Here is a 19,872-nt window from a genome sequence, read left to right on the forward strand (position 1 = left end):
TGAAGTGTCACCCCAAGGCTCAAACCAAGGGAAATAAATAGGACCCAATTAGCTGTGTTTCTATGTTGTGGCTTGTATGTTTGAACAGCTGGAGTACTGTTGAGGTATCATTGTATTGGGGTTGACTGGCTCAGTGTTTAAGTACATGTCAGTGGGTTAAATGTGATGTCTAAATAGCACGTGTGCATGTTTTAGGAAGAAACAGAAGTAAGAAATACAGTGCAAGTTGTTTTCATCTTATCCCCAATTTCTCTAATGCCAGTTACCACATTTGACTCCAGTGGAAAACCTTAGAGGAAAAGCCCAATGGTATAGTAGGGCCATAGAACCTGTGTAAATGCATGTGTGACATCATCTCCTGAAGCACGCACATGGCAGTGCAACAGCCAATTTCCAGTGTGATGGTAAATGTACCCCAATTTACACTGTCTCTTATGTGCCTGATCTTGCTGCCTCTTCCCTATGTATATGCTTGCCTGCAGCCTAGTCACCTGCCAGGACCCTCACTGAATTCAGCGCCGAGTTGCCCCTGCATGTCCGAGGTACGCCTGCACTGCGTTCTGAGGAGGAGCTTGCTTGGGCTGGTTTCTGCACTGGAGCCACTTCCCAGGCAGTAAGAAAGGTGGCCCTCGCTCGCCCAGCCCCAGCTGGTGGGGCAGTGGGCACATCAGGGAGCAGGCACTGGGAACGGTGCAGAGGTACCCACGAGGGCTTTGAGAGGATGGGGGTAAGAGCAGGTGAAATTCTTGCTCTGCTGAAGTCAGTGTCGGCACTGCCAGCATTGGCATCCAGCATGCACAAGTGTAGGGGTTTTTCTTCCGTCTTACGCAATTAAGGAAAAACAATGTACGAAACGTGGTAGGTTGGTTGCAACCCATCCTGTTTTCTGCCTCTGTTTAACTTGGGCTGTGAGTCCTTGCCTTGCAGTGGTGTCACTTCTTATTGATAAAGTTTATCAATATCATTTATAAATTACTTAAAAGCCACTGGCCATAAGCCTCAAATGAACAGGAGGTGTGCGCGGCTCCTTTCCCTCTGCTCGGATCAAAGGCAGCCGGACACACTGGCTCTGTCCAAAGCAGAGCAAAGCCTCCACTAACTTCACAGGGCCCAAAATTTCTGCTCCAGCTTCAGCTCTGGACACTGGACTCCTGCTTTATTTGAGAGACCTAAGACACACAGGACTGAGGGTCTAAATGGCACAGTGGTGGGCTTCTACCAATGCTTCTCATCGACTTTAATTTTGCCTTTTTTGCTCTTAACCAGTTGTCTTAACCTGCTTCTTAGCCAGGGCAAAATTAAGCATGAGGAAGAAGGCTTATTCAGCATTATAATTATCTACTCCCAAGCTGTATAACAAAATGGTTTACACATTTAATTGGTTTTGTCTAATATTTCCACGTATACAGTAGTCCTATTAATGAGTATCATAGCTTCATTACTGCATATCACATTTTGCTATTTGTTGTGTACCATAAAATAACGTCAGCACATCAATAACTTAAATAACACAAATGTAAACTCATTTTCTGCTTGTTGTAATCATGATTTCAGCCTGCAAAGGCTTTTTGACTTGTAAGACCATTCACGTAACATGGAATGTAACTTTATTTGTTCTTCTTTTGTATATAATGAGACACCGAAAGCCCTTGTCATCTTTTAACAGGATACTAAAGCAGCTCTGTTTCATGAATGACAGCACAATTAAAGCTAAAAATCGTAATTAAAAAAAAATACCCTTTGTACTGTACAATCTCAAATTAAAGCAAGAAAGATAATGACAATCTTTTGCATTAGCCAGGAAACGTGATTCTCTGCCACTGGGCTTCTTTTTTTTCTTGTTGACAATTCACAGAATGTGTATATGGGTGTAGTTATAGGTGTGTGTATATCCTATGCAGAACAGCAGTCCCTATCTTGTTGATCTAGTTCTTCTAATTGTTTAGTTAAACTACCTAACTGATACAATTTAGAATACTACATTAACACATTTAACATCAAGTTTACATACTTGCGTCTTTGAAATACTAGGAACTTTTACACATTTTTATTTGGCTTTGTAAGGACTGGAGTATCACAGATAATGCAATGTACTTGTCTTTGAAAGAATATGGCTGTTCTCAACTAACTCTCTAAGGTTCAGAGTGAAATACGTTTCTCCTTATATCTGTAGCTGACTTCAGAGAAGGAAGTGTCTCCTGAAGTGGTCAGTCTGATGTTACAGTACAGATTCTGCAGAGAGAGAGATACATATTTAATGAAGGATAATTCTCTCTGGACTTTAGAGTTAAGCTGCTGCAGCAAAGTTACTCCGTTTAGACTCGTTTTTTTCTATACAAACCGAGAAAAACCTATTCCAAGTATGTTTTGTAGTAGTAGCTCCACATAACCAGAGGAGGGCACTTTGAACATCTCTGCACTGCCCAGGAGGCAGATGCAGAAGCACAGTGTTACCTAATGTCGTGCAGTCCTGCCATCTCTTCCCGCCAGGCAGGTAGCCTTGCATCCACAAAAATATAGAATCCGTATTGTACCACAGGGCTCTGTTCTGAAAACAGTGGGCAGATGTATCACTCTCTTCTTGCTAACTAGGATTTCTTCCGATTTCCCCTGTTTAATTCGGTGTTGCTGTGGGTTAAATTGAGATTAACAGATAATTCCTAAAAATCACGAGGGCAGTTGTCTCCCTCTCCTTCCTGAACATCATTCTGCTATTAGCCCCTGGTAATTTAGCAAATATTGATTGATTTAACCCTCTATGACTTATCCTGCTGCAGAAATTCCTTGCCTTTAACTGAAAAATGCACTTGGAAAATGCACTCTGAGATATGTATTGCAACAGTACATCTTTTCACATTAAACTCTTGTAAAAGTACTGCTCCTTTCCGCCTTCTGAGGGAGCTGACTTTGCATCCCAGATCTGTTTCCCTGGCAGAGTACATAGCGGAGAAATCAATCTCTTCTCTTTTCCATTCATGACCACAGTGTGGAGTTCAGCCACTTCCCATGCAGGAAACATCCTTCTGGGTTTCATTTTGGCTAAAGGTATCAACATTCTATGGAAAAGATTTTAATTTTGCAATCTTACTGTTATCATAGACAGATTTTTTTTGTCACCTCTCTACTTTGTTTTGTTCAAGTTTAATGCTGAAAAATTATTAGAAAGGATTTAGAAACTTTATTTTTTTTAAAGTCTCTCTTCCACCCTGGGGAAACACACTGCTTATTTATTGTACTCTTCCCCCCTCTTCTCTTCTTTTTTCTTCTCTTCTTTATTCTTCTCTTCTCTTTTTTCTTTTTTTTTTTTTCTTTTCTTTTTTTCTCTTCTTTCTTTTCTCCTTTCTTTTCTAGAGCAGACAGGTACAAGAAGGAAGTTCTCTTTCATCAGCAGTCCTTTGAGATAGAGTAGAATTCAGTGAGTCCTCACCATGATAGGATCATAAACTTACTGGGTTAAACCAACCTAACTTTCCCTAAGCTGCCAAGTTTTAGCTGCACCATACATGAATGTGTTTCCTTGTGCCATTTTCTTTTCTTATACTTTTGTTTTTCTTGATGACCCTGAGCTATGGCTTCTTGTTCCTACCACTAGTCAACCTTCCTTTCTTTTCTGGTTTTGCCGATATAGGCCTCAAAGAAAAAATGGCAGAAGAGCACAAAGTAGCTGAGGTACATGAGAGAGGACCAGATGATGTTCTGCACGTGGGAATGGCACTGGCCCTGCTGCATCCAGGAGAAGACCAGGTAATTGATCACGCAACCGATCAACATCTGAGTGATCTGCGACAAGGTGATGAACATGGCAAACTTGCGTGAGACTCTGAAGCCAGCGGCCCTCAAGGCATAGTAAGAGTACATAACGGCGTGTACTCCATAGTTCATGGTCATGAACCAGCCACCGCCAGCCACCATGTCCTTGTAGGAATACCAAGAATAAAGTAACACAGTAATGTGATGGTACCAGTGTAAGAAGATGAGCTTCTGTTTCCTAAGAATAATGAATATTGTATCACCTGTAACATAAAAAACAAACAAAACAAAAACAAAAAAAAAAAAAGAAAAAAAAAAAAGGAGGGGAGGAAATGAGAAACATATTGAACAATTCCATAATTACCTCAGTGCTCTCTTCCCTTTGCTGTTGCAGGAATATATACTATTTTAGAGCATGTAAAAAAACACCTCAGCTCTAAATACAAGAGCCTGTCTGATCCGAGAGCCAGCCTGGCTCCTGATCTCTATGCGATCTCTGGAAACCCAGTGTGTCCACATTTTCCTGTGTGGATAACCCATTTGAAAACTCCATAGGTTTACCTGGTAGCCATTTGCTGCAAACATAATCCGTGACCGTTTGGTGAGATAGGTGGATGTACGTGCATCATCTCTGACTGCGACACTGTCCATTATAAACTGTGACTAGAAGAGAAGTGCAGCTCGGCAGAGCAGAAAATCTGAAGAGGAAGCAGCACAGCGTCCTCTGATTCAAATGCCTACCTGCAAACTGAACCTAGTTAAACTCAGTAGAGCCTTCTGAGCTACTACGCAAAAAGCTACTGTATGTGCAACCTACAATACCGAAACGTATGTAACTGCCAGGAAAAAAGAATTCCAGAAAGAAATTTGGTTTACGTTGAAGTGCACATCTGTTTCTGCAAATTCACGTTGCTATTGTAGAAAAGTAAATTTTGTTTCTCTTTCCTCCTTTTTTCTTCTTTCTGCTTCTCATGATTGCACCAAGCACCTCAAGCAGACACATGCATATACGTATGCTACTTGTTTTCTATTGTTATAGACACAGTGTTTCCAAAAAGTTCCCTGAGATTTGAATCTGGGGGCTTAATTCTACCTATATATATACACCAAGAAATCCAAATCATTAATATTAATGATGGGTGGAACCAAAACTGCACTGTCTGCAGAAGGTTAGTAATAAGCCATAATGCTACTGTTTACTTCATCAGATGCAAGATGTTAACTCACATTTTTATAAGTAATCATATGTTCAATTTATTGTTGCTGTGCAGTTCTAGCTGATGTCTTCCAGTTTTAACAGCTACATTTCTGCGGTTCTGCAATCATTTAAGCAGCAAGAAGCCAAGGGATTCTGACCCAGCAAGGCAACTGGTGTCTGTCTCTTTCCAGTTTTTATGCTGATGAATTGCTGTCCTATAATTTGCTGCATCAAATTCTCTGTTGAAAGGTAAAGACTTATTTTTGCTTTACACCTGATCACAGGGAGTGCTGCAGCCCTTTGAGATTTAGTAAGGACATCCTCCAAAACGAAAACTGGAGGGCTGCTAAATCACTGCCTCCTCCTTTCCATTAAAACAATCCTTTCTCACACTAATATGTCACGGGATGAGGACACATGGCTATTAAGTTGGCTTTGGCATGTATCTCCTAAGTATCCCTACCAAAAAAATTGCTGGAGACACAGGACTGTATAAGAATCAGGACTGGAAAATCTAGGGATATTATGGGAAATTGGTTTCTATTTGGAGGAAGCAGACAGCCACAGCTTTCAATGTTTAGGGAGGAAGCACATTACTGTTCATAATTGTACGCCTACACATGTATTTAAGGACAAATGCTGCAGAATAGAGGCAGAACCTGACTCAAAGCCTCTTGCTGACACAGCTGCTGTAGCACACCCTTCACTTCTGTACCCGTGGAGTGAGTGACTGCCAATTACACTACTCGTATTTGCCTACAAGTAGCAAAGGAAGAGGTATGGACCAGATTGCTCTTATCTCTTGACTGCCCTGCTGTGTACAATCACTGCAGTTTATTCCTGGGCTGGGAATGGTCTTATTCAACTGCATGTTGCTCTAACTTCAGCCAAGCTGGACTTAACCTCTAGAGACTAACACATGCAGAGTTTGAGGTTGCTTTTGTTTACTCAGTTTTTCTAAAACTAAACCAAGATTTCGACAGCACTGAGACCCTTCTTGTGCTTCCTGCACAGACATTTCTACTGAAAATACTCACAGTGAAGGAAAGAGAGAGAGGGTACTCACCTAGTTCAGGTGCTTTGCTTAGCACAAATGCATATGCCCAGAATTTGCTCACAGGTCCAATGTAAAAACTCTGGTCACACACTGACTGCTTCAGGCCTTTGGTCATCAAAATGTACAGCATGTAAGCACCAGTTCGGACAGCACCAAATATACTTCAGAATAAAAAGAGAAAATGAAGAAAGTTGAGTGGACACTTGAAAACTACATGCCATTGCTTCCAATCATTATGAGAAAAAGGCCATAAATTTGCTGAAATAATAAGTTTGAGACATCCTCAAAGCTGGAGCAACTCTGCTGGCTTCTAGGAAGTTATTCTGAACTCAGATTTGTAAACTGTACTACAGCTGCAGTCCCTGGTTAGTCTGGAATGGTAACATCAACGTTTTTTATTTCATTATTACAGGAATAACCCTTAAGTTTTCAGAGGCACCAGGAGACATCTGCTTCAGCTGAAAACAACATGCAGAGTTTTGATTGCTGATGGCTGGGAAACTACAAGAAATGAGCTGATAAAGAGCTGTCATCAACATAATCAGGACCAGTTCCTCCTCCTGATTTCCTCAGTTTTCTCTCCTCTCTCCCTGCGTTTGTTACACCTACAGGAGCTCCGAGCATACTCAAACCCAGGTAGGGCACACAGATTTTGACGGGGGCTTTCAGTCAGGGCTGGTGTTTTGGTGCACATGCTGACTTCATCTCTTAACAGGTCACTGCTAACAGAGGAATCTTGTTCACTCAAGTCATGAACAGCAGATTTACCCTCAACCTCAAGAGAGATACAAGGTAACAGTGTTCCATAAATGAGAAACATCAAGAGATTTGCAATGGTATTAATTTGTGCAATTACAGAGGGGATAGGTTCAGATAACAAAAGACATGCAGCTGATGTAAGGAACAAAGACTTCTGCCTCAGCAGCGAGGAGCTCTGCAGAAGGAATTGCCTCACTTTTATGGCAAGAAGGTATTTGCCCGTTGTCTACCATTGTAGCTTGTTGGCCTCTCAAAAGCTGTGACAAATACTGGGTGAAACAAGCAGCATCCAGAAAAACAGAGCAAAGGAAGCCTCAATCTCCTCTGGGATTGAGTGTATCTCACTTTATGCCTACATCATATGTCCCTGCATCTCTACCAAGCTCCATCCTATCTCCCCTCCAACTTTTTTGTGACCTTGTCCTACTCATGAATCCTCTGGTTCCTGCTCTGCCTTGGTGCATTTCGTGACCATCACATGACAGCAAGCAAACCAAGCCACCTAAAATCAATGTGCAGACACATGTGGGCAATGCAAGCTGCCATTTATGCAGTGTGTGTGAAATAAGGAACAGTTCATCTGAAGTTATAGATTCTCTGTTACCTGTCCTTGTCTTGTGAAGTCAGTATTCTTTAAAAAATGTGCTTTAAAATCATCAAGGCAGCCTCAAATGTTGAGGTCTATGGCAGTTTTTATGGTGCTCGGTCAGAATAGAGGGTTCAAGTAAAGCTTGCAGAGGATAAAAATTATTGACTTAAGTTTTTATAGATTTTGCACAAAGTATTTAGATTTTTAAAATCTGCAGCATTGATATACCCAGTCAAACCTGTCTGCTGCTAAGGAGCAACGTACTTTGCTCTCCCCTGTCCACTTCATGCACTCTGCAACCAAAAGGAGCACCATGCTGCCTGGTGCTCTACAGGCTCTATCAGTGGCATCACAGATGGAGCTCTACAGCCAGGTCATGCCCCGGGAGAAGTGTTACATCCTAGCTCCCACACCATTACTATCTGCTATTTATATGGTGGTATTTGTTCATGGGCTCTACTTCCATGTGAGTTCTCTTGTGCTACATGCAAATAAACAACCATCCTGCTGTGGTACAGGTGTTCTGAAGGAGTTTGGCTGAGTCTGTTTTCTTGTTAGCACTGCACAAAGCAATGTGCATATTCCCAGGCTTATGCAAGACAGCCATTGCAGTCTTTCATGTCCATCCACCCCTGCATGCAGAAGAGACAGTGCAGTATCCTTAGCATCTATGCAGCCTGCAGTGCATCTTCTCCATGTAGGGCTGTTCTCTCCCAGAAATGCTCCCTCAGCATGCTTTTCTCACGTCATTCAGGGATCCTTTTAACTCGGCAGAGAGTGCCAAAGCCTGCAGAAGTTTTGAAATGAGATGCAACTCGTTCTGTGCCTTTTCTCTGGCATTTAACACATGCCCTTTTTTTTCTCAGCAGTTGCATTGCTCATTCCCAAGAAGACAGGAGATCCTGACAGAGATGTGATCTGATCACTTCCCGAGGCAGTGAACTCCTCAAGCTAGTCAGGGCAGGCTGCTGCTTGCTCCTGTGTTTTAGGTGGTGGCAAAACTGGGTGGAGGAAGATCACACAGAACATCTAATGATACGCCGGTTCTCCCATTAGCAAGTAACTCAGTACTGACATTAAAATGGGGGGCAAAAAAGGAAATTTAAAATTATGAAAACAAACAGCTGCGAGCCATATGCCTTTCCTTGTACAGAAGCTGTATTGCTTTTCTAAAATGTCATTTATTATTCAAGTTTTAAAACGGAAGAAAATTCTGTGCCATGAACACGAACTCAGATGAGAAGAGTGCTTGTTCAAGCAACAGGCAAACATTGACTTAACTGTAAGTGATTGAGTAGGGACACCCAGGGATTTAATCTGGACTGATAACAGAGCCAAAGAGTATTTGCCCTGTGGGGATTACAGAGTTTCACTTTGCTCTGTGTGTGTGCGCACACACACACTTTTCTATAATCTCACAGGATATTGGTTTCCTCTGGTTCCATGGCCCTAGAAGCGACTCCAGCTACTGCTCTTTATGGTGTGAGTCAGACTAATCTGGATTTTCGATCCGTAAAAAATCAAGTTACATATTTGCATAATTCACAGGGGAAGGCTTTATAAATAAGGAGGATGGCAAACTGGAAGTAACTGATTCTAATTACCTAAATAGACGCAATGAGCATGTACCTGTTTATGAGATGTGCTGCATGCCAAAACACTACCTTGCCAACAAGCACACACCACTGGAGACAGAAAAAGATCTAACATGCATCTGCAAATGTGCCTTGGACCCAGAGAGCCAGGACTGCTTTTTGTGCCTATGACACTTAATCTTGTTTATTCTGCAAGGTAAAATCAACCAACAAATTTCTATCTTGCAAAGACATGATGTGCAGCAGAGTTATGACATTGCTTGCTCAGTAAATCACTTCTGCTTCATTTTGTCCTCGCCCTGCTCTCTGCTTTAGCTTTTGTGAGGTATTGAAATGAACTGCTTACCAAAGCAGTCTGTCTGGTGGGAATCATCTGTACGGATTTCAGAAACAAGGTACCAGTGAATTACTGTACAATTACAGCCTTTTGCAACCAGAGAGACTGATCAGAAACAAACTGCACTGGCTAATGCAGCTTTCTCATCTATTCAGACTCAAAATGTCCTACATTCTCTTCCCCTCAGGCAGTGACTTCTCTGGTAGATTAACAAATGCCCAACTGATATTTTACTGTCCATAATACCATCAAAACATAACTACGAGTAAAATAAAAACATACTTTTTCTTCATAAACTTGTTTTCAAACAAGGCTGTGGTGGGTTGACCCTGGCTGGACACCAGGTGCCCACCAAAGCTGCTCTGTCACTCCCCTCCTCAGCTGGGCAGGGGAGAGAAAAATACATCGAAAGGCTCGTGGGTTGACCTAAGGACAGGGAGACATCAGTCACCAATTACTGTCATCAGCAAACCAGACTCAACCTCAGGAAATCAGGTTATTACCAATCAAATGAGTGTAGCATAATGAGAAGTAAAAGCTAAATCTTAAAACACCTTTCCCCACCCCTCCCTTCTTCCTGAGCTTAACTTCACTCCTGATTTTCTCTGTCCTCCCCACCAGCGGCATGGGGAATGGGGGCTGCAGCCAGTCCATCCATGCTGTCTCTGCCAATCCTTCTGCCTCAGCGGCAGGACTCCTCACACTCTTCCCCTGCTCCACTGTGGGTTCTCTCCCCCAGAGACAGCCCTCCACGAACTGCTCCAACGTGAGTCCTTCCCGTGGGCTGCAGTTCTTCACCAACTGCTCCAGCATGTCTCCCTTCCACGGGGTGCAGCCCTGCAGCAGCAGACTGCTCCAGCCTGGGTCCCCCATGGGGTCACAGGCCCGGCCAGCAAACCTGCTCCAGCCTGGGCTCCTCTCTCCACGGGGCCACGGGTCCTGCCAGGAGCCAGCTCCAGTGCGGGCTTCCCATGGGGTCACAGCCTCCTTCAGGCATCCACCTGCTCTGGTGTGGGGTCCTCCGTGGGCTGCAGGTGGGTGTCTGCTCCACCGTTAACCTCCATGGGCTGCAGGGGACAGCCTGCCTCACCATGGTCTTCACCAGGGGCTGCAGGGGAATCTGCTCTGGTGCCTGGAGCATCTCCTGCTCCCCTCCTTCCTCACTGACCAGGGTGTCTGCATGGTTGCTGCTCTCACATATTCTCACTCCTCTCTTCAGCTGCAATTGCACAGGGCTTTTTTCCCCCTCTTCTTAAATACGCTGTCCCAGAGGCACTACCACTGCTGTGACGGGCTTGGCCTTGGCCAGTGGTGGGTCCGTCTTGGAGCCGGCTGGCATTGGCTCTGTCAGACACAGGGGAAACTTCTAGCAGCTTCTCACACAAGCCACTCATGTAGCCCCCCGCTACCAAAACCTTGCCATGCAAACCCAATTCAGAGGGCTGCAAACACATCCCACGCATGGGTGAGGCACAGCATGAAGAAGGGGTGAAATGAGAGCTGGGGAGCTACCTGATGGGAAGACAAAGCAGGCATTAGTAGCCATAGCAAGCAGTCTGTTACTACTTTCTGTTACCTCTATCCTGCTTACCAGAAGGGAGTGAAGTACTTGTTTCTCAAAAGCCTGCTCTCAGGGAGTAGGTAGTTCCAAGACTTCAACTCCAGCTGCCGTTGTAGCAGGCTCAGCTCCTCCTTGCACTGAGGAAGATGCTGCTCGTTTTTGCTAGGGCTGCCTTCTGTGCAGACCCACAACTGCAGCTGGCCCCTGACACCTCTGGACATCCTGGTCCAGGATCAACACTGCAGAGTTGAGCAGGGAATGTGACTTCAGCATAAAAATAAAATTAAAAGGTCAGCACAGAATACAGCAACATTTCCTAAAGGATTTTAGTGCAGTGATAATCACAGTGCAGAAATTCTCTGCTCTGGTTTGCGTCTTAAAAAAGACCCTTCAACTAACCAAACACACCATGTAAATGTACCTGCAGAACTAAGTAAAGACGGCTTTAAAGGGGATAAAAGTCTTGAATATGGCTAAGGTGAACGCAAAATATGTTAGCTACAAGCTACATGTCAAAAGTGGAGTATCTTGACTTTCAAAAGCATGCCACCCTGCGTACACAGACACAGCAGAGAGCAGCAGGGAGCCCACAACGAGACCTGTTGCGCTGCACAGAATTAAGTGTTGGTTGCTAGGGACTTCAAGCAGAGCCCCCCTTACCCAGGCCCACGGCCTGTTCAGCACAGCCCAAATAACAGGCGCCCAGCTGGTTTAACCGGTCTCCGAGGTGTCGGACCATCCTCTGCCGCGGGTGTGCTGGGCTGGTCTGGCAGCGAGCTGACTGGGCACTCAGCCAGAGCTCCGGCAGGTCTGGCCCCAGCTCCCAGACTGGGAGAAGAAATCTTAATTCTGCCCCGACCTGCTTACATGGCAAGTCACAATTGCCCCAGCAGGTGAGTCGGTGCCCTGGGAGGACAGGGGGGTGGTGGCGTGTGGCCCTCCTCCATGAAACCCACATTGAACAGACGGAGGTCCTGGGAGAGCAGCCGGGGTCACCTTACCTGCAGTCACAGCCCTCAGACTGCAGCCTGCTCATACTGTAACAGTGAGAAAACAGGGAAGCGGGTTCTTTGGTTGTTTTGTTGTTGTTGTTTTTTTTCATTTTAGTGTGCAAAATATTTACAGAGGAAGCACTCTGACTTCAAAAGAAACGTGCAAAGGTCAGCAGGTGAAGAACACGGAGCTTCCTACACCTTCCTTCTTAACAAATCAAACCGCATTCACCATTGAGCAGGAGTATTTCATTGTCATATCAAGTTTCCCTTGTGCTGCTGAAGAGCTGGTCTCAACACATTAAAATGGCCTTTCTGGGCCCTTCTGATTTAAAATCTGCGGTGCTCAGAAAAGAGGAACAAGGTGTGCTGCGGATGGTGTGGCACAGGAGTGCGGGATGCGCAGCGACCCCTCGGTCTGGCAGGTCAGAGCAGCAGGGTAGCCCGAGAGCATCCCTAGAGAAAGCAGTTACTGTAAAAGGGCAACAGAACATTTCTGCAACAGAAAGTATGTAAAATACGAACTGACACTGGGAAAATGCAAGAGAAAGCATCTATAAAAGAAACTATTCTCTGAACTAAGTTTCTTGAAAAAGAAATGCAGCTGAAGCCACCTTCATCAGAGAGCTCTGAGCTCCCCAATGGAGCAGTTACCTCCAAATCAGTAACAAAACTCAAAAAACTCCTGGTATTATCAAGCAGCATATTCCGAGGTGAGTGCATCTCCATGTGAACGAATGTCTCACATCTTTCAGCCATTGCTCACTGTGCTCTTCGATTAATTCCTAAAAATAAGTTTGCAATTTTGCAAAATGACCGGTAGGTTTGTTCTGTAGGTTTTTGGTTGTATTTATAAAGCTTTTCTTCTCCACCTGGTAAGGGCAAGTTTCTCAAATCACTCTTACCTTCTGCAGGCTCATGAAATGTGGTCCCAGAGTCCCAGCCCATCAATTATACGAACCAAGCGGATAACACAGCAGGGACAGGGCTAGGTGACGGCTTAAGAAACTGATGGATTTTGTTGCCAGAAATTAAAACTGTTTGTAGGAGATTTCTGTCTGCCTCCCACAAAACCCTGCTTTGGCCGTGTGAGAAGGAACAGTAGTTTTGGCTGACTCAAAAGGCACAAAGGCACCTCCGGAGGATGCAAGCACTGAAGGGGCCCCTTGCCTTGCAAACCAGCAGAGGGAAGGTTTTTCCCCAAGCTTGCCTTTTCTGAGATGACTTCAGATGAAGGCGGCAGACCAGCGTCGGGAAATGGCCCTTTCCAGGGAGGAAGCACACAGGGACAGGTCCTGCCTCATGAACAGGGCAGTAGTTCCAGGAATATGCACTTGTAGGGCGACTGCACACTACACATACAGCTCTGTTAAAAGAAGATGTATCTAAAGATATATCTAAACTATTCTCCATGTAGACAGGTGAGGTAGTCAGATCACAGTGTGCTTGCTGCTTTGCATTACTATGGTGATTATACTATCAAACCAGTGGGAAAGATGGAAGATTTAATGAACTGTTGGCCCACCTAAAACCTGTGCTTGTACTTCACAGTGGTCCCACAGGATCAGAGTACCCTGTGAAACTGCTAAAAGAGAAGACTGCCAAACAAAATTTTAGCACCTAAATGGGGAGGTTTATAGGAGTCTGCCCTCATAATCTGTGGGGGAAAATAAAGAGAAACTTCATTTTTTCCGGTTCTCCCAGGACATGGCTGTAGTGAGGCTAGTTTCTTTTTAAAGCTGAGCCACAATTAAAGGGGATGTCCAGATTAAAGTGGTTATCTGGGTGGTATCAAATGAGGAAAGGGTATTAGGGTCTGGTTTGTGCTGACCAGAATTACAGACCAACAGCCTACTGACTTTTACTGGTGCCTAGGTACTTATTTTAAGCCTATTGTTCCAAAACGGTTATGTGGATAGACATGCCAGACTGTTTCAAGGCTGGCAGAAGAATTAAAACCATGAGAGTAGCCTCCCCAAGAGCCTGCCCAACAGAGACAGCATTCATTCCACCATGGGGAGTGACTGGCGAGACCTTCCATCACACACCAACTTTCCAGCATAGGGAAGCACAGGGTGAGTGAGAAATATGTTTCCTGGCTAATTAAGTTTCCTTAAACTTAAAGAGTCCATGGGCACATGTTCACTGAGTTTCACAGAGGGTGAAGGTGGGTCCTGCAGGCCCCCCTTACCAGGGGCGGGGGTGGCCATGGGCAGGAATGTCGCACAGGAGCAGCACAATCCACCAGAATTCACAATTGCTTTGCTCTGCTTTCTGACACCCAAGCTGCTCTTGAGTGTTGGTGGACTGCCTAGATTTCATTGCAGCTGTTCCTCCCCCCTTTATTTTTTTCATTGCAGCTGTTCCTCCCCCCCCCCTTTTTTTTTTGTTTTAAACAAATCATCTCTTAACTCTCTCTTTTTTTTCTTTTTTTTTTTTTTTTTTTTAACAGTGATGTGCACATTCATCCATATCTGGCCAGCTTTGCAGGGGGAAGGGAGGAACAGCACTCCCTTCACTGGTCAGCATGCAATACGTGATGGTGCAGTATTAAAAAAAAGTTGGATTTTCCAGATGGAATAAACTCCTCAAAAGAGAGGAGGAATTAATTAAGCCTATGAAAATTTTAATATATAGTTTCACTAAAAGGCTGTCAGATTGCCTAAACGTTATCTCAGATGTGACTCCTGTCTTAGTTTGCCTTGATTGTATTCAAATGCAGTTCCATAAAATCCTGGATCTTCTTGTATTTAAACAGGTTGCTTTAGGCTTAGCTTTGATTACAAAATCATGATATTTTTACTGTGCAGTGAGAAAGCATACACTAAGAAACAGATCATTAAGTACAAATGAAATGCTGGCAATGACTGAAAGATATCATTTGGCTGTTGTTCAGTGACCTACATGGAATTAATAGCTCTTAGTTTGATCTCAAGGAGTTAATGAGAGCTGTGGCTAAGTCAGCGCAATATGACATGTCCTCTAACCTCACAGAAAAGCAGCCCAGAAAAGGATCTGGCACCCACCATCCTAAATGGTCAATGTGACACAAGGACAGTCTGTATGAAATATTCATATGTATTAACAACTGACTAGAAGAACCAGCTTTGTAAGTCTGCACCTGGTTATTATTTTGCTAGGTTTCTGGAACTGAGGGTTATATTTTCTAAATTAATCAGTCTCTGGGTCAGTGAAGGATACTCAGTGATATGGTATTCATCTAAGTGATAAAAAAGTTTGAAAAAGAATAGTGCTGACTCTGGATCTGGTCCCTCTTAACTCTAAATTTAACATTTATGAAGCATTTTACAAGCATTTAGAAGAAAGGACTTCTTAACAGTAAGTTACCTTGAAATCCTAGAGAAGAGTTCTCTATCCTGGTTCAAATATCCTAGAGTTCAAATTACAGCTGATGAAATCATCCCAACCATTATTTTTATAAGAAATGGCAAAGAAAATGAATGTAATTAGGCTGTTGTTTCATCATCCTTCAACATTTCTGAAGTGTTTTCAAGCAACGCAATTTTCAAGCAAGGTTAGTGATGGAGCGAGGGAGACCCAACCCTGCAGAAAGACTGTTCTTATAAAACACTGGTAAAGCATTTCCCTGTTTTACCTCTTAGAACTGATCCAGGAACCTCCAAGAAAGACCCTGTCTCCTCACCGAATCCACTTGTGACGAAAAGGACATCTCAATTCTCTCCACAGAGCAAACCTTCTTGTTGTCGTACCAAAATTTTGGTCTCGTCTGCTTTCCAACAGCCAACTGACCTACCACCTCCAGCTTGGGCTGTCCCACAGTTACCAATGCCTCAACAATATTCAGGCCAGCAACTGCTTTAGATCAGATATCCCTGGATGAAGAACCACCATGTACAAAGGCTTAGGAGCTGGTGTCTCTTCAGGTTCAGACCTAACTTCCTTCAGACTTCTGTCTGTGTTGGTACCTCCAAGGCACTTAGCATTTTATCTGTGAGTATTTCACAGCCCTTAATGGCCTTTACCCTTGTGACAGTCTCGTAAGGTGGCTAAGCATAAGACCCATTTCAAAGACAGAGAGGTGAGGCAAACTGAAATTTAAATGTCCTGTCAAAAATCTGTGTCTGAGCCAGGATGACAAATGATGTGCAACATCACGAGCTGTGGTTCACTGCCCTACCCACGAGGTCCATTTGATGTAAGCAGAAAGAGATCTGAACTCACTCTGTATCAGTAAAAACAGTATTACTGAATTACAGTAAACACGCTCCAGCCAGAGGAATTTTCTTCAGAGTCCTTTGATCTACCATAGATTTTCTTTTCACTTTTTAAAGTTACTCTCTAAACCTTCAAGTCCCAAACCCTCCATCTTAATTACCCAAGATACACTTACATTTTTAAAGATAAATAGTTTATAGACATAAAGTGTTGTTACACCTCTTAACATCACATTTTCATTATCTGCACATCTAATATTTTGGCAGTATGCTTTCAAGACCTAAAAATACAGAGCACTGCGCAGAAATACGGTGCAAGTTTACAAAGCTGTGCTGTCCTAGAAACACAAACAGCTGAAAAATTCCTGACCTAGCCAGAAGACGAGATAAGAGGAAGATGTGCCTTCCACAGACTCCATCAGACTCTTGCTCTCCCTCTGTTTTCCCTTGACATATGAGGCAAATACCAGGGTGGATTTGGCCTGACACAGCTGGACACCAGCCACAGAGAACATGAGCCCACAGAGTGAGTTTTAAAAGCATCCCTGCTTCTATCTCCCCCTCACTGCCCCACCCCTTGAATTCACATAGGACCAGACCCCAGCAGCTGACCTTGCCACAGGAGAAAATACTTGAATTCTTCTCCCTCGTGGAATCTTTGCAGTTGTTCCAACTATTGTAGTCATTCTGTATTAATGTTCCCTGCTGATGCCCTTACTTGCACCAGTGAACTCCACGTAAAAATCAGGTACGGATCAGAATCCACAGTGGGAAGTGCCTAACTCCTTGCGACATGGGCAGGTACAAAAACCACGCTAGTGAGGTGGAAAAATCAGTGCCAATATTCCTAAAAAATGTTTTCCTTTACTATTGCCCTCAGTTGACAGAACTACAAAAACGCAGGTTTTAATCCCATTCAGCAGCAACTGATTCTGTGGGAAGTTCATTTTAAAAGGCTTCGATCTACCCAAGCCTATGAAGGAAAAGCCTGACGACATAACCAGTGAGTTAACTAGAGACAAAACCAGAACTCTAAACTCTCACTATGAAATGAAAAAAAATCTCATTATTTCAAAGTCCATCTTGCAGAGGACTGCAATGCTTGTTTTTTGTATGTTTGGTGTTTAGGACTATCATGACCTTACTGTGCATCTACGCTGAACTCCTTCCTGATCTAAATTGTTTTCATTTCACTGGGGGGAAAAAAAATCACACTGGCTATCATTTTCCCATATTTTCCTTTAACAAAACTGACTTTGGGCACAGACGTGAAAACACGTTACCAAGTCTTCTCTGGTGCTGGTGAACTACGGTAAGTATTTGATGCTTATTCTGCCATGGCAATTTTGGGGTAAAACTAAACTTTAGTGTAAAACTGTAAAATCAGAGAAGGAGCTTTGTGCTACCATATTTTACCCTTTTGTAACCATGTTCAGACAAGCACATGCTTAGTTACTACAATTCAGTTGCCAGCAGATAATTGAAAGCACAATAATGCCCTTTTGCCTGTGTCCTCCAAAGCCTACTCTATTAATAAAATTATTTGAGAACATTATTTACTGTCTTACAATGGGAAGGAACAAGAAAAAAGTACGGGAAAGCAGCCTTAGTCCCATGATATAGCTTTTTCCTATGGCAACTGAATACCTTTAAAAGCACGTTTTCAAAAATTAACAAAACAGTCATTTAAGAGCATTTATGTTAATCTCACTCTTTTAAAAGCACACAGAACTCATCCTCTTCAGCCCAAGTGTCTGAAAGGCTGTAAGGTATTGATATTCTTCCTAATGACTAAATGATTGCAAGTAAGGGCACAATTTTCACAAATGTTTTAGACTAAAAAATGGTTTTAGTTTTCCCAACTCCCTGAAAGGTTGAAATGATGAACACTTTTGTTCCCACTTACAACTCTTTGAAAACATTTTCTTTGAGGAGGTGGATGTGACTACTGGCAATGGGCACTCCCTGTGCCTCTCCCCTGCTTTGAGCTCCCGTACCAGCATATCCCACCTGCTGATCTCTCCGGTCGCACGGCTCTGCTGTTGAACTGGACTGGTGAACGATGCTGCTAAAACAGTCTCTCCTGTGCCTTTTTTTTAATTATTATTTTATTTTATTTTAATGACATGATTTCATTGCTCTTAGTCACATTGAGGAAAACGAAGACTGGGGAAGGCAGGCATCTTTCCAGCCAGCCACAGCACTACAGAGCTCAAACAGCAGCACTGTGCTCCGAGCAGCTACTCGGCTCTGCGGAGCCATTGAAAAGGCATTTAAGACACTGGTTTGCATCTCTCTGCTGGATCTTGCTTCAAATACAGTTCCTTTACAGGGCAACAGAAAATCCTAAGGCTGACTCAAAAGCTTGGAAATACACTTAGGCTATGGTCAAGAACGCAGCAATAACTGTACCAACACTGTATTACGTTATACGTGCTTGTTACAGATTCTCTCTACATAAGCCACTCCTCTGAATAACAGAATTGAGTGCCTCCAAAACACACTAATACAAATCATTACCATCTCTGCAAGGGCATGAGAACACCAAGAATTTAACAAGCCCCAACAGCAAAAGCTTCCTTCTGAAGGCTTGCTGCCCAGCCACTACTCAGCCTCTCCCCCTGCCCATCTCCCAGCTGGGAGGGAAAACAGATGGGTCTTGTGGCTCACCCACAGAGTCCTCCCTTGCCCTCCTTGAAGGTGATGGAGTCTCATTCAGGGTGGCACCCAAGCCACAGTGTTTGTTAAAAAAAAAGGTAAGAAATGGGGGAGATGAGGAATAACATCCGTTTTTTTCAGTGTGGTGCTCGCCCTAAAAGCTGGTGGTCAGTAGCACTACAAGTGTTTTATAACGGCCTACTCTAGCTCTCAGTACCATGTGTGTGAGCAAAAGTTGTGCTGATCTCTGCAGTTTTTATCACTCTTTTTGGCAGAGACTTTTCTTTGCGTAAGTTCACACATACTTTGAGGTTTGGGTTCAGTCCTATCAAAATCACAAAGCAAAACTGCAGACAATTCCCTTTCCATCTCTGAAAAAGACCCCCATCACTGAACCAAACACACAAGCCCTGCTTTTCAGACTTTTCTACTGTATCTGATCCAGATGTCTCCCTAGCAAGCTTTTCAATGCAAATCATTTGAGTTTTCAGTTGGGACCGAAACCCTCCCAGGCCAGCTCAGAGTGATTTAAAAATTGTGCAAATATTTTACATGGCTCTAAGAAATAATAGATCATTTGTGCAGGTTTATATACCCATAAGCATATGCGTACATGCCTGGGTGGTTATTAGTTTCCCATGTGATAAATTCTGGGGAGGAAAATGAGGTATATTAAAGTGACAGCTTGCTCTGTGGTTTTCAAGTGAGGGCAGATACTGTGCTCCTTGCATCAGTCTTTTTTTTCTCCTCGACAATAAATCCCTCAATGTGGGGCCGCTCCCTTCAGCCCTCCCCTCTCGTCGGCAGATTTCCTCCTTGAAACTCACCTGGCTCCCAAAACCATTTCTTTGTCCTTTTTACTGACAAAACTGGAAAGTAAACCAGGCTTAACTTATTTCCTTCCCCCTCCAGGGACCTCATCAAGCATATCCAAACAGTGACATCTCTGCAGGGCTCCAGATCAATAGACACTGTCATCTGGTGATTTTAATCACATTAACACCACAGCAGAGTAAAATCCATCTGATTCTCCCTTGCTAAAGTGGCAAGATCAACAGTTCTGCCAATTCCTGCGACTACTACTCGGAAGGCTTATTTATATGTGTGGATAAAAATCAATCTACCACAGCTACCGCCTTCCAGTCCCTCCTGACGGAGCCTGAATTCCCTCTCCAGGAAA

At 43.6% G+C, this 19,872-nt stretch overlaps 1 protein-coding gene across 1 annotated transcript in view; it reads right to left on the reverse strand.

Annotated features, from left to right (window-relative positions):
- Nucleotides 1-1,350: 1,350 nt before the first annotated feature.
- ELOVL6 (ELOVL fatty acid elongase 6) overlaps nucleotides 1,351-19,872 on the reverse strand; it is a 77,675-nt gene continuing 59,153 nt past the window's right edge. The window contains 2 exon segments of the mRNA XM_037381143.1: nucleotides 1,351-4,013; nucleotides 6,015-6,166. Coding sequence (XP_037237040.1) covers nucleotides 3,589-4,013; nucleotides 6,015-6,166 — 577 coding nt within the window. The 3' untranslated portion in view covers nucleotides 1,351-3,588.

The sequence above is a fragment of the Falco rusticolus genome, chromosome 1 (genome assembly GCF_015220075.1).
Source record: "Falco rusticolus isolate bFalRus1 chromosome 1, bFalRus1.pri, whole genome shotgun sequence".
Classification (NCBI taxonomy): Eukaryota; Metazoa; Chordata; class Aves; order Falconiformes; family Falconidae; genus Falco; species Falco rusticolus.